This window comes from Sphaerodactylus townsendi, linkage group LG02 (genome assembly GCF_021028975.2).
Source record: "Sphaerodactylus townsendi isolate TG3544 linkage group LG02, MPM_Stown_v2.3, whole genome shotgun sequence".
Lineage (NCBI taxonomy): Eukaryota > Metazoa > Chordata > Lepidosauria > Squamata > Sphaerodactylidae > Sphaerodactylus > Sphaerodactylus townsendi.
The window spans coordinates 103335965-103361978 of NC_059426.1; the positions used below are offsets into that span (position 1 = coordinate 103335965).

Sequence of the window (26014 nt, forward strand, 5' to 3'; positions counted from 1 at the left end):
TGCCTCCAGGTTGTCACAATTAAGGTGGGGCAGCCTGAAAAAAAACTAAACCTCCAAGTTTAAAAAAAATCAATTTTTCTGCGGACCTAGGTGGTCACCTGAGTCCGCAAAAAAAAATCTGTAGGGGTAATTGTGGATCCTATCCGTGGATTTAAATATCCACAGTTGGGGGGGGGGGGCACACTTGGAAATCAGATATAAAAAGCATTCTACTTTTAAAAAGAAAAATATACATCCTACCAGCTCCTACCTTACTAGCCAGTTCAACTTTTTCAAGACAAACAGGTTTTCCTAGGCAGAATTTCCCACATGTGGGTAACTACAATTCATGAATATGTTTAGGAAGTGTTTGGGCAAATATTTTTACATAGCTCTACCTATACAAGTTTCTTCAGGTTTATAGCAACAGAAACAGAAGCTGCAGTCCTAGGTTTACTTTCTTGGAAACAGGTTCCATTAAAATAATAAATGTGTTTATAAAGTCATTTTGCTGAACTGTAATCCCCAAGACAACCCATAGTCTTCAAGTCACTCATTTCTGGAAAATTCTCACTTGGATTAGTGAGGCTACTTCAGAAACAAATGATCCAAGAACTGCATGTATACTTCAGAATTTGCTATGGTATTTACAGCACATTATTTAGACAGCAATTCTAAGCAGTTTTACTATGGAGTAAAATCTCGTTGACTCTAGTGTCACTAACTTATGAGAAAACATGTTTAGGGATGGTAGATATGACTGCTTTATGACATAACTGCATCTAAGCCATAAGATGTCAACCACTACAATAACTTTAAAAAAAATTTATTGAGAAAATCATGAAATACAATAAGAATAAATTTATAGGAAAACATAAAGTTATAACATCTTGATAATCTATTAAAAAAGAAAAATAAGATAAGGAGACCCAGCAATATCCATACTCAAGGTTCCAATATACTTCCGGACAGATTACTTCCAATTGTCTATACTACTATATATTGATTTTTAAAATTAATATAATGAAAAAACTATATCAATACAGTCTGTATATAATTAACCCAAGTTTCCCATTCCTTTTGAAATTCCATGGTCCCTTCAAGTTGTATCATATCACATATTTTTGCCACACACACTATTTCCATAACTTTTATTTGCCATGCCAATCAAGTTGGGCATTTATTAAGTTTCCAACTCTTAGCCCAAACTAATCTGGCTGCAGCAGCAAAATATTGGATATTTACTCTGATTTTTCTCCAGTCTTTTGTTGACGATCCCAAATACCAGTCTGGTTTACAGATAATTTTAATTCCTAGGATCTTCATAATTTATTTATCACATTCCAAAAGACCTGTGCTTTTTCACATAGCCACCATTGGTGATAAAAGGAGCCACGTTCTTTATCACACTTCCAACATTTGTCAGAGCGTTTATAAATCTTGGCTAGCTTATCAGGTGTAATATACCATGATCTTAGCAACCCCACATAGTTTCTAAGAAGGACTAACGTAAGGGCTGCCTGATAAACGAGTTGCTTCCTAACATAAAACTACAGGGAAGAAGGCTTATTCAGTCGTGGGCGCCCAAACCCTCAGTACTGCTCCATTGGGTCCCCCCCCCCCCCACGCGCGCCAAACGTCTTCGAATTTCAGCGGAGAGCGCCTCCAAGGACAGAGAAGGCCAGCGATTGGGTAGAACTGGAAAGCCGTTGTGCTCTGATTGGCTAGGACCGTCACCTCGGCTGCAGCCCGACCACTCCCAACTCCTGCGCCCACCCCCTGCTACCGCGGGCCAAATTCAAATCGCTGATTTAGACCGAGCGAGCAGCTTCTACTCAAGGGCTTAACTGAGTAGTGGGAGTTCCTACGCCGGTAGAGAAAGGGGAGAAGCCGGACCAGAGACGACTGGGAAGTGGGAAGGCTTCCTTTCGCGGGCTTGCTAGCGCCAAACTTTTTAAACCGGATCCCGGAAAACCACCGCCCCTTCTTTGCAGCAGCCAATCAGCGGAGCCGTATACTTGGCGTGGCTGGGGGTGGGGCGGAGTCTACTGAGGTTCGGGGTCCGCGCAGCGCAGCCGAGGAGAGCGGGAGGATCTCTAGGCTGGTGGCGCGTTTTGTGGCGGGTGGGAACGAGGTGAGCGAACGAAAGAGGCTACGGGGTAAAGTGGGAAATTAGGTGTGGGGATCATGGACTTCTGTGGGTGCCATTAGGGTTGGGTGGGAGACCACGTTGGGGTTTGGTGTGCTCCAAGTTTCCCCCAGTGACAAACGTAGTCGTGTGGCGCTCTTGCGCTCCCATCCTAAGCAGAGTCACGCCCCTCTCAGCCCATTGATTTCAACAGACTTAGAAGAGTGCTACTCTGCCCAGGGCTGCTTTCTTAAGCACTTACGGTTGGAGTTTCCTGATGCCTGCCTGCTACCTGGTATGTTATTAGTTTAGTGTATAGTGTCCTTAGTAGACACAAAGAATAAAGGTTGACAATAATAAACAACAAAGTGCTGGCCCTTATGGCTTGTAAATATTAATTCCTATGTAAGAGCACAATTTGTTGCATTTGAGTTCTGGGGTGTAAATATTTGTGCTACAGTAATCTTGCCTGTCTTTGAAGCACCCCAGGGCTCTTCAAAGGTCAACTCAACTGTTTTGCAGTTTGGGAATGATATCACCAAAATGGATCTCTGAGGTATTCCAGAAAGTGTATTGGCCAGATCTAACTGGGGGGGGGGGGGGGGTTCTTTCTGCCCCAAAATATTTTCATGGGCAGGTCCTGTGATGCGTTTGAAGACACATGATTGAACAAACGAAGAACATTTAAGTCTGTTCAGTGTCTGGATGGGCAACTAGTTGCATATTTCTTAAATTCTAAGGAAGTAAGGCAGAATGTAAATGTAATTTTTAAAAATAATTCTAAGATACTGCGCTGAAGCCATTCTCATATAATGGCTCTTACTGTGTTGTAGGTGCTCTGTTTCAGAGCTTCACGGGTTAATTGAATAGTGTTGTATTATTTTGTAATGCAGGAACTCTATAAATATGTACAGTGTCATTTTAAGAATCCTTTCCAGGGAAGAAACAGCACTGAATAGATATGAATTAACATTCTGAGTAGACAAGTTCTGGATTGCTCTCTAAATGTTATTCTAACGATTGAATAGGATACTAGGTTTGAATGCACGTTATTTTGTTCAGGCAGGGCTAACCTTTGGACTGGATTGTTGAAAGGTTGACCTCAACTGTGATCCTCAGAACACCAAGAGTGTATGCTGCCTAGCAGTTCCTTGTTCAGCCGCTACAACTGGTAGTGCAAGGAAAGGGTACACCTATTGGTATCTCCTATGTAAATTACCCCAATTGGTGCTGCTTAACATTTGGGAGAGGAGGGTAAACAAATGTAACTTATTAAAAAGGTACAAATGCTCCTTTAACTGGGATATACAGTGATTGCATATTATTTCTAGTAATTTCTCTACCCACCCCTTTATTATTTGAGCTCTTTGAACTCTAATTTGTTCTTTGGGGCCTGTTTACCGCTTTCACAAGTGCACCCCCTTACTTCCTTTTATGCTCAAGTGGCCACAACATGATCACAGCCTGTGGTTGCTCATTCCCAGCACTCTCCAATTCACCTTCGTTCCACCAACTTTAATCACATTTCTTTCCTATTGTTCTTGTAAAGGCACTGATAACAGCTCATCTACTCCAAGGTGACTTTTATTTTTCTCTCCCCTCTCTCAGAATGCTGGAAATGATACACAACCAAAAAGTACATAGCATATTTAAGTGAAGCTGAAGTACATGTGAGTTAACTGAAGTACACAACTGAAGTACATGTGAGTTAAAAAGACGTTTAGAGTGGCAAAATGAACACTGAAGACAAGGTAAATTATATGTTGCTGTGAAGACTCTTGTGTTTTCCTTTATGCCAGCATTATTATCCTTGCTTAGACAAAGAAATATACACACGAGGCTGCAGTTGTCCTATCCAAGAATAGTTGACGTAGCTCCAGTGTCATCATTACTCTGTTGTAGATCTGCTGGATTAATCCTCAAGTTTTAGTTTGATCTTTTGACATAAACGAGCTGATGACCAGGAACTCCTTTCAGTCAAACTTCTTGCCCTATATATCCATGCAGTAGCATGTAGCATCTTTCCAAAGATTACAGGGAAGAGAAGGTTTTGCAATAAATGGAAATTGAGCTCCATTAACTTAGCTACAGTAACAATCCCACTAACAACTGCATTGACTCAAAAGCATCATGCATAGGTGGAATTATTGCAGAAGATATCACAATGGTAATTGGTAACTGCAAGTTGAATAACTGTGGGAAGGGAGCTTTCCTGTAGAAATTCACCCAATACACAAAAAGAGCCAAAAAAAATGAACATTCACGTTGGGAAAAAAGATCCTGTTATTTATGTACAAAAACATTGCAATTCAATATGTAAATGTGTATTACCACCATTGTGCAAAGCTCAGCATGATTTAAGAGCCCATTGTGGCTTCTCTTATTTATTTATTCATTTATTTAGCATATTTGTGTGCTGCCTTTTTTCTTAAACATCTTCCATAATGACTGACAGAGATTATATAGTATTACTTATTTAGAATAAGTACACATATTTACTTGATAGAGTCTTGAATTTTGTTTTAAAAACTGAACTTGCCAAATTATAAAATCGGGTGCAGAAGGGAGTAAAACATATAGCAGATCCAGTGGAACAGTTTGGTGGATGGAATGGTTTCCTTATACAGTTTGAATATCTCCTCTCCCACTGCAACCCCTAAATGCTACTCTTGGAGCCAGAGGGAATTTTTAGGAAACGTTTGGGCTGCAGCAGGAAGGGGAAGATGAAAATTAAAGCCATTATACCACATGTGGTGCTCTGATGTTAGAATTCAGATACATTTCCCTTCACTTTACGAAAAAATAATTGTGCACAGGGAAGCCGTTTTTGGAGCTATATGTATGGTCTATTGTTCCTCTTGAAATGAAGATGATCAAATCGTAAACACAGAGTCCAATACAATATGGTGCCTGGTAAATGGCCTAGAGGAAATGTTACCCTTCAGAATTACCAAAGAAAAAGTGCAAAGAGAGAGACACAAAATAGAAGTAGAGAGATATTCAGTGATACCAACTGATGCCAATAAAATGGGGGGGGGGGGGAAGGCTGCATGTGTATTTTGGCAAAAGGCACTGTGTCGCCTTAAATATATTGATAGTGTAAGGATAATAGCAACAGCTCTGCTTCATCATGGTTGTTATGCCTGATTTTGAGTCTTACTGTTTTTGTTTTTGGCTCAGGAAAACCAGTCTTTTGAACCGCATGAAAGCACAGTGAAAACTCCTCTGAAACAGAGAGCTACCTCCAATTTGTTCTTGGCAGAGATCCAGCCTGCTGCTGCTTGCCATCTGATGACACCACCAAAGCCTAATGAAATCTCGGCTGCAGATCCATGGACACCAACAGCTAACCTTAAAATGCTGATCAGTGCAGCTAGTCCTGAGATTAGAAATCGTGAACAGGAAAAGAAATTATTGCACAGCAGAAATGAAACCCTTGAGGCAAAAATATCTCTATTTCTTTGTTGTTTTGCTGTAAATGTCCTTGTCAACTGTGCTTCTTAAGTGTATACCGTGTTTCCCCGAAAATAAGACAGGGTCTTATATTAATTTTTGCCTCAAAAGATGCATTAGGGCTTATTTTCAGGGAATGTGTCCCCCCCCGATTTTGTGCCCCCCCCCGCCCCCCCATGACCAGATCAGCTGCACCAGGGAATCTGTACCTAGGGCTTATTTTTGGAGTAGGGCTCATATTTCAAGCATCCTCCAAAAATCCCAAAAAATCATGCTAGGGCTTATTTTTGGGGTAGGGCTTATTTTCGGGGAAACGGTACTTGAAAAGTAGCTAGGCAAGTGATGTTGCTTAATTTCCATCTCTGGTATAAACTTTAAATCTGGAGTGTTGGTTATTTTTAGGGTTTATAGCTTTTACATAGAGGACCCTGAAGGGTAGTTCCATTACTTTGAGGCTTACCAGCTGTCACTGGAAAGGCAGTTGGTATTTGTCATTCATCACAGATGCTAGCACTAAATCTGTCAAATCTTAATATTCGTATATAAGACATTACTAATTATTATTTTCTTTTCTATATGCAGGACCATTTATCAGGAGATGAATATGAAAAATCCCAACCAAGCCGTAAAGAGAAAAGCTTAGGATTGCTGTGTCACAAATTTTTAGCTCACTATCCTCATTACCCCAACTCTTCTAAAAACAGTGAAATTTGCCTTGATGAAGTTGCAGAAGAGCTTAGTAAGTTTAAGAATGGGCTTGTGGTGTATCACTATTACAAACATGACCTGATGTGTACTATAAAATGTTCAGCAAGAGGCTTTTGAATAAAATATATTGTATTAGATCAGCAAGTCTTGTTTAAACTATCCATGGTTATGGACATGTACAAAACAGATGAGTCACATTATGTATACACAGTGCTTTAGAGTGTTCAAAATGCATCTCATCCTGTTCATCTTATATGATGGGGTCCTTTCCTGTCAATGAGAAGCTCAGACTGAGTAGTAGTGAACTTGCAGGAATTTTTTAAAAAAAACCCTGAGACAAGCTACAAAGCTTACCTGCTCTTTGTATTTCTGGCAGTATGTTAACCTGACCTGTTTTCTGGAATGGTAGCAATCTGATAAACTAGTTGTGCTGCACTTCAAACATTAAGCAGGGTCAAAATGGGTCTTCTGGAACTAAATGGGCCACCTTAGAATATCACCTGGCTCTGCCGTGTGGCTTAGATGTCAGAGTGTCAGCTATTCTGTAGACTGTAAAATGGCATTCTGGACCCCTTCCCCCAATACATAATTTCTCTGTTGCATCCCAGGATCTAAGAAGATAATAATATTGATAGAGTTTACTTCTTCTGGTGCAGACCTACTTTTTCATATGGTGCCTGTAAGATCAGTATCAAAATTTTAGGAAATGGCTGCTTGGGAGAGGAGAAAGTTGTGTGTGTCAGGGATCCCTGCATTGTCCTTACACTGGATCCATCCCAATGTTTTCAGGGATATCAGGGGATAAACATATAATGGGCTTAGTATAATAATAACTATATCATATTGTAACAAGATGGGAATTTGAATCTGGGCCTCCCAGACTTTACTGTGAGCCTAACTGCTACACAACACTTTCTTTTATATGGGTGGCTGCTAGACGAATCAAGGTCTAGACCAGGGGTCGGGAACCTTTTAGACTCAAAGAGCCATTTGGGCCCATTTTCCCCGGAAAAGAAAATTCATGGAGCCGCACCCTGGGGGGGGGGGGGATTCCGCTTTCTTCTCTCCCCCCCCCTGCCTCTGTGGGGGGGCGGACGGAGGCGCAGCGGCCGCTTTCTTCTCTGGGGGGGCGGCGGCGCAGCGGCCGCTTTCTTCTATCCCCCCGCCTCTGCAGGGGGGCAGACTTTTTTATCTGGGGGTGGGGAGGCGGCGGAGGCTGTTGTTTGACTCTGTTTGCTGCTTAGGGCGGGTTTCACTTTCACCGGCCCGGACAGCTGTTGCGGCTCCTTCCCCCTCCCTTCTTCGACCTGTCAAAAAATCCCCTGCGTTGCCAACTCCAGGGCTGAGCTGGGGGATTCTGGACTGTTTCGGGGATTTTTGTGCAAACGCTTGGTGCTGGCTTTTTTCTCTTTGGGGGGGGGGGCGGCGGTGGCGCGGAGGCCACTTTCTTCTCTTCCCGCCTGGGGGGGGGTGGCGCGCAGGCCGCTTTTTTCTCTTCCCCCCTGGGGGGGGGCGGTGGCGGCGCAGAGGCCGCTTTCTTCTCTCTCTCGAAGCGGCCTTAACGAGGCCGCTTTTGGGGGGCGGTGGCGCGGAGCCGCTTTCTTCTCTCCGGGGGGGGCGGCGGTGCGGAGGCCGCTTTCTTCTCTGGGGGGGGCGGCGGCGGCGCGGAGACCGCTTTCTTCTGGGGGGGGCAGCGGCGGCGGCGCGGAGGCCGCTTTCTTCTCTCCCCCCCCCCGGTCGGGACGGCGGCACGGCGGCAGTCTCTGCGCGGGGGAAGGGGGCGGAATCCCACGCTGCCCAGGAAGGGGCGTGGAGCCGCACCACAGGCTCTAAAGAGCCGTTTGCGGCTCGCGAGCCGCAGGTTCCCGACCCCTGGTCTAGACGAATCATGCAAACTGGGTGGTATCAAGTCACCCAGAGACTACTGCAAGGCTTAAGGTTGCCAGCTTCCAGGTGAGACATGGAGATGTCCCTGAATTACAACTGATCTCCAGACTAAAGTGATCAGCTCCTCTGAAGAAAATGGCAACTGTGGAGAATGGGCAATATTACACCATATCTTGCTGAAGAGCTCCCCCCACAAATGTCACCCTCTTCAGACTACACCACAAAATCTTCAGGAATTTCCCAACCTGGAGTTTGCACCCCTAGTCGGGCCTGATTCCAGTCTTCCCTCAAAAACCAAAATAGATCTGGAAAGGGCCCTGCCCTCTTCCCCCCCCCCCCCCCCCCCCGACTTCTGTTACAACAGGCATGTGACTGGAAATTTCAGACATGAAGTGATCTGCCAGGGCTTAAAATACAATCTTAAAAATTTTGGCATAAAATTTTGGGAAAGCATGAAAATTATTTCCTATGGAGAACTGAATAAAATGCCTAATTTGTTCTTGTCTGATGGAAAAATCTCCATCCATCACTTATTTTAAAAATTATACATGTTTATTTGAAAAGACTCAGGAAGAGAATGTATTATTTTACCAGGAGTAAATGTTTTATCTAAATCTGGATTAATGACTCCATTGCTATTTTAATCTCTCCTTCAGCAAATGTCATTAACTTCTGAAACTAAAAAATCATAAAAATGTGTTTCATGCGTGTTGGGAAAATAAAGTTTCTCCAACATATAAAGCCACATTTCCCTTTAAAAATATATCTTACATGGATCTTTCAAATCATCTAAATTATTGAATGAACTTTATAATTTAAATGTCAACTCTTTGTTTTTGCTGAAGTAGTGACTGCATGGGTTGTTCCTGATTTTATATTAAATAAAAATGTTGTATGCTGATGTATAAATGATGTACGTATAAATTCCTTATAGAAATGTCATGTCAAAATTTGGTCTATTAAGTAATCAGCATTTATTATTGGATGAAGTAATTCTTTACTTTAGTTCTTCACTTGGCTTGACAAGACTACATGCGAAAGGGATCTGGGAGTCTTAGTAGACCAAAAAACTAAGTCAGCAGTGTGATGGGGCGGCCAAGAAAGCCAGTGCGATTTTGGGTTGTATCAATTGAAGAATAGTGTCAAGATCAAGGGGTGTAATTGTACCTCTCTATTCTGCATTGGTTAGACCTCACCTGGAATATTGTGTACAGTTCTGGGCACTGCAATTCAAGAAGGATATTGACAAGCTGGAACAGGTCCAGAGGAGGGCAACAAAAATGGGGAAAGGTCTGGAGTCCATGCCCTATGAAGGGAGGCTTAGGGAGCTGGGGCTGTTTAGTTTGGAGAAGCATAGGTTATGGGTGACATGATAGCCATGTTTAAATATTTGAAGGGATTTCATGTCAAAGAGGGAGCAAGCTTGTTTTCTGCTACCTCAGACTAGGACACGGAGTAATGGATTCAAGGTGCAGGAAAAGAGATTCCACCTAAACATTAGGAAGAACTTCCTGACTGTCAGGGCTTTCCAACAGTGGAATTCACTGCTTTGGAGAATTGTGGAGTCCTTTTTGGAGGTTTTTAAACAGAGGCTAGATGAACATATGTTGGGAGTGCTTTGATTGTGTGTTTTCCTGCATTGATGACCCTTATGGTCTCTTCCAACTCTATGATTCTACTATTAAGACTTAAAATGTATTTTTAATTGCTGCAACATTTTATATAATCTAAGACACCTTATTTTTTTTCCTAGATGTTGAACGCAGACGCATATATGACATAATGAATGTTCTAGAAAGTCTTCATATGGTGAACCGGGTTGCCAAAAACCGGTATGCTTGGCATGGGTGTCATAATCTGAAAAGAACGCTGCAGGTTTTGAAAAAAGTGGCTGAGGAGAACAAATACATGCAGCAAATGCAGTTGATTAAAAAAATGGAGGGCATAGAAGAGCCTGAGGAAAACAATCAGAGGACTGAGTTGATGGTGAAGCATGACATTCCAAGCAACCATATGGATATAAGCTTTGTTGAACTTCCTGGGATGGAGTTTCGAGGAGGTAATTTGTTGAATTTCCAGAATTCTTAGGCAAAAACTTTCATATCACATAGAACTTGATTTATTTATTTATTTTTGCATTGCAAATGCATTAAAGAAAATGGATGAAATCTACCTAACGCAGTCTTAACACGAGCCTCATTGCAATGAATGGCGGCAGCATAACCGCAGCATTTGGGCCGCACCCTAAACAAGATAGGAGCCTGCTTGTTAAGGCATAAGTTGTCTTCAAGATGAAGACTTGTTTTTATCTCTTGTCTTTGTGCAGCTTCAGTAAACAGTCGTAAAGATAAGTCATTAAGAGTGATGAGTCAGAAATTTGTGATGTTGTTCCTTGTATCAACCCCTCAAGTTGTGAGTCTTGAAGTTGCTGCTAAAATTTTAATTGGTGAAGACAATGTTGAGAATTTAGATAAAAGCAAGTTTAAAAGTAAGTAAGAGAAAAGCACCGTTCCTATGTTTGTGTCCTACACGGGGTTTGGTTTGAGTTCTGCCTTCAGAAAATACACTGCTCATTTCTTTTTATAATCCTTAAAACCTAAGTAATTCACACTTTACCAAACGAACACATTGCATTTTAACTGTACTGGGGGACTATTAATCCAGAACATGAAATATGCTCATATCAGTTCCTCTTTCCCCAGGAAGCATAATTTGTCTAAATTTTGCAATTTTGAACTCTGTTTAACTTTGAAATAGCCGAGTTGCATTTTCTTTAGCCTCTTAAATTTGTTTCAGCTAAAATCCGGAGACTCTATGATATTGCTAATGTTCTCGGCAGTCTTGATTTAATCAAAAAGGTTCACATTAAAGAGGAGAAGGGCCGCAAGCCAGCATTTGAATGGACAGGACCCAGTGTTTTTTCAGATGTTCAAGGTAGGTGTATTCTTATTTCTGCAGTCTGTGTTAGAGTTGGTTTTAGCTATAAACTTCCCACTAACCAAAAGGAAACTCTCAGAGAAGGGCAATTCTTTCTTTTAATCACAGGTAACCAATTTGACACAGCTGTTTAAATTTATTAACAGCTTAAATAAAAGCAGGATTCTAAATTATGCAAAATTTCATTGGTTTATTTTATTAAGTTTCTAATCTGCCCTTCCCCTTGCGGCTTACAACATTTGCCACAAATAATTATTTATTTAATTCATTTATAGATGCGCCATCCGTACTTTCACCCACTACAATTGTTCCAGCTCATCCTGTGGAACAGAAGTCTTCCAAAGAACATTGTTCCAAGAACCTTTTCCCCACAAAGTCTAAACAAGGCTTCACACGGCATCCCTCCTTAATAAAATTGACAAAGAGTATACAGAGTGATCATAGGAAAATTCGTTCTGCTCCAAGCAGTCCCATCAAGAAAAGCACAAGTACGTACTTGAAACATACATTCTGTATTATCCTGCAGACCAATATTCCATGTGAGCCACAGGGGTGCGCTGCCACTGTATCAGTGCAGCACAGATGAGGGGTTCCCAGTGGCGGGGGAAGCTCTCACATCCGGCTCAGTTCTGCACAGCACTGGTGCAGCTCTGGGACATGCTTAGAGGGAGTATTTGAAAATATTGAATGGGCATTCTGTTACGCTGTCCATTGTGTGTGAAGCATATGCATGTTTAATAGCTCAAGTCTGCAATCAACCATGTTTTTCTGAATAGACTTACTAAGGTTAGAGTGATTCAAAGGTATAGCCAATCCATACACGTATACTAAGCACTAGAAGTCTGGAAAGGCCATCATGCAATAGTGTAGATACTATCATGGCCAAGTTCCCAGTTCTACTTAAGATTCTTTTCAGCTCCTGTATCAATACTCATGTGCATGTGTAAAAAACTAAATGGGAACTCTTAAACAACCAACTGTCAGGTTCCTGATGCGTGAAAAACAGGCACTTTTTACATGTGCCCATGTTGGGTTTCACAGTCAACTGACCTCTGTGCAGGAAGAAAGATTTACAATTGCATTTCAGTCATCCCATGTTTGTCCCAATACATGTAAATTTTTTGGCATTTTGAATCTTTCAGTTTCTATCCAGTAGATTTAGAGGTGAAGCATGGCATACCCAGTCTCCAGATCTCAGGTAGCAAGGATGGAAAAGACCTCTACCTCAGTCTTTGGAGAACTGCTGCAAGTTAGGCTAGATGGGCCACTGGATTAAGATAACTGCATATGTTTATATCATCTGTATGTAGATCTCCCTCATTGGGCCAGGAGTCTGGGCTGTGTAGTGTGTGACAGAGGCCCTACCAGAAGAGCAATAAACTCAGAAAAGGGGATTCAGTAGCCATGAACTGCTCAAACTGTGCAAATTATATGATTCCATTAAAATCTCTTTATTTATCTTCTGAAGGTAACATCCCATCAAGCTTTCCAAACAAGATGGCTCAACTTGCAGCAATTTGCAGACAGCAATTAGATGAGCAATCAAGGTATATTTGTTAAAGATGTATAGGATGAAACCTTGATTACCTTGTGAATGCATGTTAAACCAGTTACTGAAATTGGACAGATCTTAGCTAGCGATTTATGCCAGAAACTGATAACAGTTCAGATCATGATTACAGTTGATATTGCCGCAATGGCTAAGACTGCTCCATGGCTGACTTTGAACAATTGAACTTGAAATAATGGTTAGGAGCTAGTAAGCCTTCCACAGGAGGAACAAAGATTTTTGCTACATTACCATCTCCCCAGCAGTCCCTTTTGCTATCTGGGAAAGATAATTTCTGGGGTTGCATGACCCTTATGGGTGAATAGCCACGTGGTCAGGGGCTGCAGTGAGGAGAATGACATAAGCACTCCCTTTTCCTCCAGAAAATCCATATCCACCAGTGATTTCTGTAGGCAAATTGCTAGATCCCAGGTGTAAGAGAAGTGCTGTGCAACGCTTTCTGAATAAGCAAAGCCAAAGCAATTTTGGATTGAAATATTTTAACATAATTTGTTTCTTAGGGAACCGAACAAGACAACGTTGGAGTTGGCGTCCTCTCCCTTGGCACGCACTCTGGCTTTGCAACCTAAATCTTGTTTGCCTTCTCATGTAGAGGTCCTGCCTCTTATCCACAGCTCAGCATCTCCACCAACACTACCTCATAACCATTCCAACGCATCCTGTACAGTGTATGTGCATCCTTCCCAAATGCAAATAGCATCAGCATACCATCCAAGTTTCATAGTACAACCTGTTGCCTGTCCTAATGTAATTGGAATGAAGCACCCTGCAGAAACTGGGTCAAAAGCAGCACCTGTTAAAATGTTTACTGAAGGTGATGGCATCAATTCAGGAGAGAGTGAGGCTCATGCGAAAGAGGAGAGCATTGGGGCTGCCAAGAAGCAAGAAGGTTCAAAAAATGACTGTGCCTCCAAGAAATTTCTTAAAAAGTGTAAATTAGTACATGAGTACTGTCCAGTTAAAAAATGTAAACATGAGGAGCAAAAGCTTCAAGATATGTTACTGGTAAGTCACATTAAAGTTTCAAATGATGAAGAACAGGCAAATGAAATGCATGAGATCTCAGTAGGCCACTACGTCCCAAATTGTGTGTCATGACAGAATTCAGTTGAAGGCAAAGCATCCAGCCACAGAAGAGGCTGCTGACTGTGACTCGCTGTTTCAGTTGGCCTCTAATGAAAGTAGTTCCTCCCTGTCTTGGTATCCAGTGCAATTTGGAGTATTTTGCTCCTCCCCATGCAGAGGAAGGCGGTTACCTTTCCTCAAGAAAGGCTATTGCATTTCTGCATATCTGTTCTCTGGGGTTGTTTGCTTCCAATTATTGTTCCTTTTAATTTTTTTTAAAAGAAACCCATTCCCAAACCTGAAGTCCCTCTGCAGGGCTCCCTAGTCATTCAGATGGAAGTTTATCAGTGTGCACCAAGGAATTCATAGATGGATCATGTTCCTCAGCTGAAGTGAGCACAGACACGTTATGGAAGGACAAATTTTTGCAGACAGCATCAGCACTCCAAACCAGCCACTCATTTCACTGCCTTCAGTCAAACACTTTGAAAACTAGGAAGCAACTTGTCAGAGCCCAGCAAATATGCATTTTATCAAGTATGTGCTCTGATAAACTCTTAACTCTTGTTTACTTTGTGCTCTGTTCAAGCACATCCTCCCTCCCTCCCTGATTCTTTCTGCTCTTCGTTTCATGATTTGTACTTAAACAGACTTCTCTCTGAAGATGCCAGCCACAGATGCAGGCGAAATGATAGGAACAAGGTCTACCAGACCTCGGCCACACAGCCCAGAAAACCCACAACAACCAGTTGAATCCAACCCATGAAAGCCTTCGACAATAATTTGGGGAAAGGTTTGGTAGTGTGCAGATTCAGGGTATGATATATTGTGAAAAAGCTTGCTGCATTTACATAGTTTTGCTGGCTGTAGGGGGAGAAGAATTCGAAGCTGGTGAAGAATGACTTTGCCCTGATCTGGATCTCTGCAGGCTAGCCTGATCTCATTAGATCTCAGAAGTTAATCAGGATCTGCCCTGGCAAGTATTTGGATGGAAGACCTCCAAGAAATGCCAAGGTAGTGACAAACACTCTAGACATTTCTTGCCTTGAAAATCCCACCAGGGTCACCACAAGTCAGATGTCATTTGATGGCAAAAAACCCCCAACACTGGAATGACTTCTGTGTGTGCGTGCATGCGTTAAGTGCCATCAAGACACTTCTGACTCATGGTGAATTAGTGTCCACTCAAGCATCCCATCATTAATAGTCTTGCTCAGATCTTGCAAGCTGAGGGCCATGGCTTCCTTTATAGAGTCAGTCCATCTCACGTTGGGTCTTTTTTTTTCTTGTTGCCTTCAACATTTCCTAGTATTGTTGTCTTTTCTAGTAACTGTGGTCTTCTCATTATGTGACCAAAATGCGACAGCTTCACATCCCCATCCAAGTGGTAAGGCGGGCAGCCGGGGCACTGCGACCATGCTGCTCTGCTGCTCCCAGAGAGGTTTCCTGGCGGTGCAGGAAGTCTTGCAAAACCAAACTACCTTCCTGCCGCCAAGAAGCCTTTATGGGGCTGAATAGACTTAAGTAAGGTCGTGGATTTCCCACTGCCGGTGTAACCCAGCAAATGGCCGGGAAAAAGCCAACTATTGTCGGCTTCTCCTCTGCCCATGCTCTGAACTACCGCTGCTGCACTGGCAGCTAGGACACTGGTTCAGCATCTCATGCCACATCCCAGTGCCAGGGAAGGCATGCCAGTGGTTTCACCTCTCCGCCAGTGTATGTGCCCCAGGGAGGGCAAGCACACCAGCATGAGGGCGTTTCACTTCCACAAACCCTTTTGTGCCTCCCCCCTTTTGATGGGGCTCTCAATTTAGTCACTTTAGCTTCCAGGGTCACTTCAGGGTTGATTTGATCTAGAACCCACTCATTTGTTTTTATTTGTTTTGATGGCCCACAGTGTCAATAAAACTCCTCCAGCACCATGTTTAAAAGGAATCTACCGTATAAGCCCACCCGCATATAAGCCGAGGCACCCAATTTTACCTCAAAAAACTGGGACATTTTATTGACTCGTGTATAAGCTGGGGGATCCATCAGGAGGCAGAGTGCTGAGCTGGCAAAGGAGCCACAGCTGGAGGAAAAGAGCGTCCCAGAAGCCTTTGGGAGGCTTTTTTTGGAGGGGCGAGGCTGGCACGCACGGGTCTGGGGAGAGGGAAAGCGGCTAAAGGCAGGAGAAAGCGAAGCAGAGAATGCCTCATCCCCCTTTCTAACTCACGCTTTCTTTTTTGCAGGCTCTAAGTTTAAGGCGTGGTTTCAGGAAAGCTGCCGGCTTTCTTTCTTGCAGGGGAAGCTGCTGCTCGGGGCAGCCTGTTGTATGGTTTTCTTAAAAGGGCAATGCTGCAAAAAAGAAAGCGTGAGTTAGTGAGGGGGAAGAGGTTTCGTGACGCATAAGTAAGCGCTGTGGCTCCGCACGGGGTGTGTGTGTGAGACCCATGTATAAGTCAAGGGGGCATTTTTCAGCCTAAAAAAAGGCTGAAAAATTCGGCTTACATGCGAACATATACGGTACTTTTTTTCCTGTAAGCTTTCTTCATTTTCCAACTTTCACACTTGCATAGTAATAAGGAATAATACGGCATGAATTAACTTGATCTTGGTTGCCAGTGACACATCCTTACACTTAAGAATCTTCTCTGGCTCCTTCAAGGCTGCTCTTTTCAGTTTCAGTCTCCTGATTTCTTGGTTGAAACCACCTTTTTGGTTGATGGTGGAGCCAAAAAATAGGAAGTCTTCAACAATTTCGGTTTCCTCATTGACCACTCAAAAGCTGAATCATTCTCTAGTAGTTGTTACTTTTTTCTTGTTCAACTGTAGTCCTGCTTTGGCCCTTTCTGCTTTAACTTCATCAGTAGCCGTTTCAAGTCTTTGCTGTTTTCTGCCAGTAATGTAGTATCATTGGCATATCTCAAATTGTTAATGCTCCTTCCCCCAATTTTGACTCTTACCTTTTTCTAAATCTAATCAAACTTTCCTTATGATGTGTTCTATATAGATGGAAGAGATAGAGATGGAAGAGATGGGGTGTGCGGATGGGCAGTGCTAATCAGTTACTCTAAAGAAAAGCAAACAAGAGTCTTGTGGCACCTTTAAGACTAACAGATGTATTGTGTCATAAGTTTTCGTGAAGTGGGCTTCAGCCTCTGAAAGCTTATGCCACAGTACATCTGTTCATCTTTAAGACTGCCATAAGACTCAATTTGGTAAGAATCTCATTGGCCCCAAGCAACACATGTCACTATTACAGGACATTATTTCTCCTGGAGCCAGGGCAAGATGTTTCCATTTAGCCTCTCTGGGATAAGATAAGTCATTTGCCTTTGCAGATACTTGGTTTAGTATGACAATAGAATTTTGAGAACTGGATGTCTCCTTGTCTTACTCTGCCATCAGTTTCATATGGGATACTAGCATACAAGCATTTTGCTGATAGAAAATAAAGGTTTGGAAAGTGGAAAGATAAACATGAATGTTAGCTTAAAAACAGGTTCAGCAGTGTTACTGTTTAAAAAAATCATTTAATTTAAATGACTATCAAGAATGTTCAAAGAGAAGGGGGAAAGCTTGTAGCATACAATGATAGTTTCTAAGAGCTCTTTCCTGGGAATAAGCCCCACAGAAGAGATATGATGAGGATTTTGAGTTGGCCTGCTTAGGTTGGCACTCTGAAGCACTTATTAATTTGGTGCTGATGCTCTAATTCCCTTTAAAAGACACTAACAGTGCAAACCATTTCCAGTGGTATTGCCTGCATGTGCAGTGAGCATGAGTTGAGATGCTACTAGTACACTATGTAAAACTGAAAATCTGACCTGTTTGGAAGACAGGTTTACTGGCCTGTATCCTGACTGTTTCTTGGTATTTATTACTATTCTAGTGTTCTTTTTATTTTTTATTTTTTTTTGTCTGCAGTGGAGGTTTTAGTGACTCTACTTTCTATTGTCTGAACGTTGAGGTGGTGGTATTGCTGGTGGAGGTAATTTTGTTGAGGTAACTTTATTGTTTCTGTTTTAATTTGGATTTTTCAACATCTTGTATTTTATTGTGAGCCACCTTAAGCAGATCTTTGAGGAACTGACATACAAATTGCCTAAATAAATGCTTCCTCCCTCACCAGGGAGAATCCGTTAAGAATTCAAAAACCCAGTCTTGCACAGCATTACATTTGGACCAGGAAGTCTTAACTTTGTCAGCAGAAGAACAAAATCAATTTAAACTCAAGAATCGAAGCAGGGAACATGAATCCAAGCAGCGGAAACAGAGAAATCTTTTGGGAGATGATGGTGCCTTCCCAGCAGAAGACCCACCTGTATACAAGGTATAAGCACTTCCTTTCAGGGTGGGTGAATTTGACTCAAAGTGACTTTACTCACCCAGAAAATGCCAGTAGATCATAACTTTCCATTTATTATTTAGCTAGGACACACTTTTATTTAGGAGCTAAGTGGTTACTTCAGCCTCAATAACTTTGGGTTAGGTCTGTGTCTCTGTAACAGCATCAGAGATGCTCCCCTTCAGTGCAAGGTACCTTAGCTTGATGCAAGAGAGTCATTTGCTGAAGAAAACCATCTCCACCAGTACAGCCTTACTTTCTACAATGACAAAAGTCCAGCTTTAAGAGATGTTACGTTGCCATTAAGTTCAGATTTCACTTTAGCTTTTTATTTCTAAAAGAGAAAGTTTATTTAGCTGAAATGTATTTTTTCTAAAGCCTAAATTAAATTTGTGACATCTGATATGTTAAATTATTGCCTTTATATCTACCTTGCTGCAGTCTAAGCAGAGGTGCTTTTTTATTATCTTAAGTACCTTGGAACCAGGGTATCCAGGCTACTTGCTGTCACCGAAGCCTAGTCTTCAGCTTTGGAAGAGGCTCTGTTTCAAGTTTCCTGACCCCTAGAGGGCAAGCTTGCAGCCTCAAGGGACAGGGCCTTCTCAGTGACTGTGATAGCTGTGGACGTTTCCTCCCCATTGCATCTTACCTGGAACCCAGTTTCTCTAGATTTAGGCCAAGTCATTTTTTACTTAAGTTTTGGGTTATTCTCTGTAATCATTTGACTTGTAATATTGATGAGCTGATTATACATTCTTTTTTCCTTTTTTGCTCTTTGCTGGTTTAGGATGGATTTTGCAGGTGGTTTCAGATCATGTATTGTCAGATTTTTATGTTGTTGTTTTTTAAGTGATGTTTTGTGTTTCATTGTGGTACATTGCCTCAGAAACAACTTGTTCATAAGTGGTATGTATAGATGGGACCAGTATTTTTTTCCTCTGAATTATTGTGATTTTTATAACATGGCTGTGAAACATTTCTAAGTGTTCTAACCTACCTCTGCTACTGCAGTAGATCCACAATTCTAATTCAGTGGTCTTCAAGATAGACTAACCGATTAGCCCCTAAATAAAAGTGGACACTACCTAAATAATAAATGGAAATGTTTTTATACACTGGCATTCTTCTGGGGGATTAAAGTCACATTTAGTGCAAGTCTGGGCGGGAAAGATAAGAACCCTTTTTAACATCCGTGGTAGTTTTTCCTACTCTTCATTGCTGGTAGGCTGGTTGCTTTTTGTGTGATTGTTCAGCCCACCAAATAATACAGGATCAGTGAGCGGAAGTTACAACACATGATGTGAGACATCCAACTCTTACACATTACCTTAGCAAAGCTATCCATGTTGCAATTCTTCTACTTAGAAGCTACCACAGTACAAAATGACATTGTATTTGTTTCTCCTACTCCCATGTCTGACACTGTTCCATCTTTGCTTCTCTGTACAGGCAAACTTTGTAATTAACTGGCTGTAGAAAAGGGATAAAAAGACAATAAGAAACATGGTACGATTTTAGTATAGGAGGATACTGCCACCAACAATTTAGAGGTTGTTTTGCATGAAAGATGTCAGTGAACAACAAAAACACAAATGGCTTATAAACTATTTGTAACCTTTCCATTAATAGAAGATCCAGTCCTGAGTTATACTAATTTCTGTGTGGCCATACTCTCTGCGAGAACAGTAATAGGTTAAAGCATTTGCAGTGTACTCCTGTCCAGTTATTCCACTCTAAACCCTTTAATTTCAATGAATGCTGCTATCACGAGCCAGCCCCTGGATACTTACCAGGACACAGAGGACTCTGAGGCAGAACCTGAGGACACAATGCAGCCAGAGTTGGCTGCTCCTGAGGAAGACCAGGCAGCAGAGCCAATGCCCAGTCCTTCCCTGCCTGATGACATACAGGTGGAGGAGCCTTCAGATCCTTTTAGGGAACCCAGTGATGAGCCAGCAGTGAAGATGAGGTAGAAGCAGAGGCTGCTACCACAGAAGCAAGGAAGGAGTTCACGTTTGGCAGCAAGATATGGGAGATTAGAAGTCTTTGTATCTGATGAGGATTAACTCCTTGCAGAATCCCAGCCCCTTGAACAAGGTTCTTTATATAAGCCTTGCTGTGAGCTTCGGTCTGGGTGCAACAAGTGTGTTTCCTGCTGATCTCCTGTGCTGTGCCTTTCCACTGTGACCTGACTATGCTTTGCCTGCCTTAACCCATTGGACTGTGACCTGACTATGCTTGTGCTTGCTGCTTGTTTGACCCTGCTGGGTCAGACCTGGCCACACCCTGCCTTCTGGCAGCACAGCTACATAGGATTGCACTGACCAACTGCACAGTAGTTGGAGAAGAGAAGGGTTTTGCATGACCAAAAGGGGCTGCTAAAATAATACAGTGTCATGGATTTGGAAAGAATCAGGACAATGACTGAGCTACCTTAACAGGGAATCTATATAACTTGTCAGAAATGCTTATAAATAACATGTTTATCCTTTTTTTCAGGCTTGGTTTCCTTCAAGTTACCTTATACCCCTTACTAATTGTACTCAAAGTGGTAATGAAACCACTGTTTCTAACAAGGGGAAAGCCAAGATGAGTTTAGCAGAACCAAAGTCCCACAATTCCCTTACCGCTGGTGTGTATTCTTTGATTATGTTTAATGTCTATGTTAAAGCTACCTTGAGTCCTATTTTTGGAGAAAGGCAGCTTATGAATATAATAAATAAACAATAAGCTGCCCCTGGTGTATTCCAGAGCTCATTTCAGCATCTTTCCATCTTGCCTCCTGTAGTAACGGATTATCTATTACTGGTTTGTCTGTGCTTCTTCCTGGGAGCTCATAAATAGTTCTGGCCTCATCGCTTCTGTAGCGAAATAAAGGTGTAGTGCTTTTTCACCACTAAGGCTTGCCAAGTTATTTATTTATTTGTGCTGGGCACTCTAATCTTCCTTGTTACACCTTCACTCAGCTGTTGCACTGTTGGCTTCCCCAAAATTGTTGCAGCATCAGTGTGTTCCCCGAAGTAGTGGGAAGCCTTTCCTTTTTAGTGTGGGAAAATTAGCTTGAGCAGACTCTTGGCATTGCAAAAGGCCGGGCAACATGGCAATCTTTTGTGTGTAGACTTAATTCTTTCAGGAACAGTGCGAGAGGACATTATGCAAGTTGCTTTGGAGGGAGAAAAGTCGAGACAAAATTATTTTTCCTTGTAGGCTGCCCAAAACAAGTTTCTCTATCTTGGTACTGTTGCTTGGCATCCCAGCGTTGGCTGAGGTAGTAGAGGTGCCACTGTCTTAAAACAGGGACCCTTGATCCACTGTAGGTCAGTCTGGCAAAAAGTGAGCCCAGGAGGATGGAGTTCATCAGCTTCCACCCAGCACTAGCAAAAGCCTCAGTCCCTTCTGTATTTAACAGTACACTTCCCTACTCTCTTAATGTCTCTAACAAAATCTTCAGCACTCTTTGCAGATCTGAATTGAACATAGCCCATTGATTCTCAGAGTCCAATACTTTGAGAAGCTAGGGTGGTCAACATTAACCCTGTTATGCAAGCAAATGTCTCTTCTAAAGCTTAGTATGCCCAAACAGCTGTTCTTTACCTGCACTACAAGAAATTCTTTGTGTCTAGGCAAACTGGACATTGGAGTCTTCCTGATAGTATTAAAATGTTGTGCTTTTTAATGGTTTGTTCTCTGTGTTCTTTGTCATAGGTGGCATTCCAGTGACATCTGAATGTACAGCAATTAATTTCCCTGTTTTTCATATAACTCCTTTGAACTTATTGTTGCCACCATCTTCTGTACCTACCATCCCTGTGGTAAACAACACCGTTCTTCCTTCAGTCATCCAGGCTAATCCTATTCAGACCCCAAGTTCTTCTGTTCTGAACTTTACACTACAGCATTTGGGACTGATGCCAGCTACTATGCAGATGTCTGCCCATCCAGGACTTGCAGATGTCTGCCAGTCTACCCTGATTCATCAAGGAGCTGAATGTGTTGGTTCTGTTCCTAGTAGCGTAGGTTTGAAGCAAGGAAAAACATTACAAAATGCTTTACTGGAGCGCAACCATGAGCTAAGTGGAAAACAAGTTCTAAAAGTTCCATTTCCACAGGTAAGAGGGCTCTTTAGAAAAGGTCTTTTGACTTGGATGTTGTAGGTATTGCATTTGATATGGTATCAGTGTTTCTTGTTGGGTCTTAGAGCTGCTTTGTGCACTTGGCAACCTTGCATGGTTGATTGCTTGACTGGACTGTTGTAGACTGCAGGTATACAATCTAATGTTTGAATGCCTGTCCCACATAAAACATAAAATTAGCATGCCAGGAAAAGGGCTAGGAAAACTTCCTGAGATACTAGCAACACACTGACTATGTCTGACCTACAAGGGCTTATTTTCTAGCCCGTGCTGTTCTGGTAGCTTGCTTACAGTTCTGGAATTGATAGTTGTGTAGGCCAGATAAAGCTATGTGCATTGCTGACACTTATATTAAGGAACAGCACAAATCTTGGCCTATGATCTTGACCTGATAATTTCTCATTGCAACTGACTACAGCGTCAGGATCTTCAGAAAAACCAATTGTGGGTAGAATTCTCAAATAGATACAGAAAGCAAAAAGAAACATAATTCAGTGTAATGCAATAAACATATTTGAACACCAGCTGTTCACTGTATAAATGAGTTTTAATACTTTCATTTAGAGCAGCAGTACATCCTTTGTTTGATTCTGTGGATGATCTTTAAAAATTGCTGGATTTATTCATGAACATCTTTCTCTCACTAACTTCCTGTACCCTAAGAAAGCATTTGATTATCTATGAATATAAAGCAGGGGCTTTGGGGGCTCTAGAGCATGGTGATTAGAGCCTGTATGATAAAAACATAGAGCTGTAAAGGGCGCCATCTAGTCAGGTCCCCTAGGCAATGCAGGAAACTCACAGCTACCTCACTCCCCCAGCGACCCCTGCTCAATGCCCCAGAGGAAGGTAGAAAACCTCCAGAATTCCTAGGCCAGTTTGTCACGGAGGAAAATTCCTTCCTGACCCCAAAGTGGCAGTTGGTTTTACCCTGGTCCTGTAAGAAAGGACTATAAGAGCTGAACACTGGCTCATCCCTTCCTGCCCTCCCTCTCACAGTCTATCTAAAAATTCATATCAAGCCAGTGAATGCTGTCACTTGACCCTCTTGCCTCTGCTTAAAAACCTGTGAAAGAGAGCCTATCGCTTCCTGAACAAGCCTGTCTCGCTGAGGAACTGCTGCAACTGTCAGGAAGTTCCTCCTAATGTTTCCAGAAAACTCTAATTTCAATCCATTGCTTCTGGTCCGACCTTCTGGGGCAACAGAAAACAACTGCGCTTTGGGTTCAGCTTTGTGGGTTAGAATTAAATTTGCAAAAAGACAGGAATTTTAATGATTCTGTAATCAAAACTGAATGTTTTAATTAACTTTTAAAAAAAGAAATGCACGCTGATGTTTAGAATTCATAGGCCTAAATCTAAAATTAATGTATCAAGGAGCAAATCCTTCAGGAATTATCAGTGTTTTTTTTAGTGTGTAGAGAGGGAGATTTTATCTTAAGACACAAATATCTGAGATATGTGGCATCTTGAAGATTAATGTGCTTTTAATGTAAGAGCACTTGCAGGCAAGAATCTACTTCATTTTCACAGGTCGGGTTCAGGGGCAAAAAGATTGGTCATTTGGTAAAATACTTGTGGGGGGGGGGGGATCCTTCAGGAGTATCTCACCTGTCATCCATGAGACTTGCCCACAATATTCTCTGTAGCTCTTTCGATTGTTTTCCCCTTCATAATAAACCTGGTCAAGGAAACTAGGCTGTGTTGGTCTTGGTTAGTACTTTTCCTCTTTGCCTAGCTACAATATAGACTGTCCTGAATAGTATTCCAAAAGAAGACCTGCAATTTTCTGCCTGCTGTTTCACAAGATATTTTAACATGAACACTCACAAGTAACATGGTTTCCTTTCTTCTGCAGACCACAGTTTCTATTACATGTAGTGTTTCTAAGGAAGTCAATGAAACAGTCTTCCTCCCACCAAGCCAACCAGCCATAGCTTGTTCTTGTTCATCTGCTCCTGAGCCAAATGTGGTTGGAAGTTCCCATGGAACGTCATCAGAGCTGCAAAGAGAATTTGATGCATCAACAGAAGATGAATTTTGACTTGGGAGAGAATACTGTTGCTCTCTTGTGAACGCATGTAATTGTAACTCTTGGCATTTCTGGTATTATAAGCTAGATCAGTGTGTACCATGGAAATGTTTTTGAAATTCACAGATTGCTTCATCATGCTAAAATAGCTCTTTACTTGTAGTTCTAGTCAATAGACTTGAGCTCTTACAAAACAAGGACTGTAAAAAGCTTACATTAAAAAGCATTAAAAGACAACTCACTTTAAATATCCGATTTCACAGTTCTGTAGAATAAAGCTCTTATTCATTTGCACAGAAATGTACTAGATGCATAAATGGTGAATTGCAAACAGCAAGGATGTATTATATTTTCAAAACTGTAAAGGTAAAATAACATTTACTTCTTGAGTTTTTATTAATATCATAAAATTTAAAATTTTAATCACGTCTATGTAAATACAATTTATTTCAAATATTAATCTGTTTTTTCAAGTTGTATTTGGAATTTTCTATTTTTCCACACATTTGATTGAAACAAAATGCTGGCAAGAGCTTTTGTAGAAATATAGCACAATAAATTTACCACATGGGCAGTAATGCAAGACCTTGTTGTCAGTATCTTTCTACCAACTGTTCCATCCTTAATTTGGATATCAGTAATTGTTCACACAGCAGTGTATCACCTTAAATGTGTTCAAATCCATACAAGAATAAATACAGGAATCAACTTAGTGATTTGGCCCTGGACAAAATGAGATTTGACTCCATTCAGACATAGGTGGCACTATGGGAAGGGCACACCACAGTGTGGGCTCTCATTCCCCCCCCCCCCACTAGTTATTTAAACATGCTGTGTGGGTATACCAGAATAAAAAATGAGGTATGTTTGTGTAGGGGTTTGGGGGGGGGTGTTATGTTTTTAGACAGGAATTGACATCTCACTGTTTATTTAATTTTGGAATCATCTTCTGGTATGTTATGCTATGAAGCGTTATTTGGAGGGGGGGCTGTGCTGTGTATGAATATCTTCTCACCTGCCAGTTTGAATTACAGCCAATATTAAGTCAGCTCTGTTATTAGCTGGTTCATTATATCTTCATTACATTCAACCACCATGATGTTTACTCTGTTGATCTGCCTCTTGGCTGATTTTAAGGGAAGGATACCTACCACATTATACCGTTTTTGGTGGCATTTATATGCATTTTTCTTTGCTAAGTTGTTGCTTCCTTGATATTACTCAAGAAGATCTGGTTCTATCTTGCCCTGGATGTAAAACGGATTACTTACCCAAAGTGCTAACATATGTAAAATGAATCTGATGAACAGGTCAATCAAGACAGGATGTTTCCAAGAGATTTTATCAGAAATACATCCCAGTTCTCAAGGTCACTCTAGTACAGTGGTTCTCAACCTTCCTAATGCTGCAACCCTTTAATACAGTTCCTCACGTTGTGGTAACCCCCAACCATAAAATTGGTATATATAAAATATGAAAAGACTGTTTTCTGATGGTCTTAGGCGACCCCTGTGAAAGGGTCGTTCAACCCTCAAAGGGGTCCCGATCCCCAGGTTGAGAACCACTGGTTTAGAGCTTGTTCATGTAATGCTGATTTCTCAGGTTGGATTAGTTGACAGTATCTTTCATGTTCTTCAATTCTTGTCAGAATGCTGCATTTTGTAGTTCCTATATATACTTGTCCACAGCTGCATAGTATGCGATAGACTCCTGCAGAAATAAGGGGTCTCTCTTGTCTTTTGCTGACCATACCATTTCATGTATTTTTCTGGTGGGTCTGAAGACTGTTGAA

General features: G+C 41.7%; 1 protein-coding gene across 5 annotated transcripts; it reads left to right on the top strand.

The window, feature by feature from the left end:
• The first annotated feature begins 1797 nt into the window (after positions 1-1797).
• On the top strand, positions 1798-24805 carry E2F8 (E2F transcription factor 8). Of its 5 annotated transcripts, none has more exons than XM_048487025.1 (14): positions 1798-2402; positions 3716-3858; positions 5288-5548; positions 6143-6299; positions 9909-10214; positions 10482-10643; positions 10952-11089; positions 11368-11580; positions 12561-12639; positions 13163-13667; positions 17842-18042; positions 20557-20689; positions 21763-22166; positions 24049-24805. In XM_048487025.1, the coding sequence occupies exons 2-14, from the start codon at positions 3841-3843 to the stop codon at positions 24232-24234; spliced, it is 2763 nt and encodes a 920-aa protein (XP_048342982.1). In that variant the 5' UTR covers positions 1798-2402; positions 3716-3840; the 3' UTR covers positions 24235-24805. The 5 variants fall into 5 exon arrangements, with proteins under 5 accessions (XP_048342982.1, XP_048342983.1, XP_048342981.1 ...); XM_048487026.1 differs by having other exon boundaries at positions 3716-3777; XM_048487024.1 differs by having other exon boundaries at positions 1798-2113.
• Positions 24806-26014: the final 1209 nt, after the last annotated feature.

What these genes read in the sequence shown, in the direction of transcription:
- E2F8 (XM_048487025.1), top strand. An exon ending in AGATAAAAGCAAGTTTAAAA is followed by an intron (nt 10,644 to 10,951) that starts GTAAGTAAGAGA and finishes AATTTGTTTCAG; the next exon opens with CTAAAATCCGGAGACTCTAT. An exon ending in AAGACCCACCTGTATACAAG is followed by an intron (nt 18,043 to 20,556) that starts GTATAAGCACTT and finishes CCTTTTTTTCAG; the next exon opens with GCTTGGTTTCCTTCAAGTTA.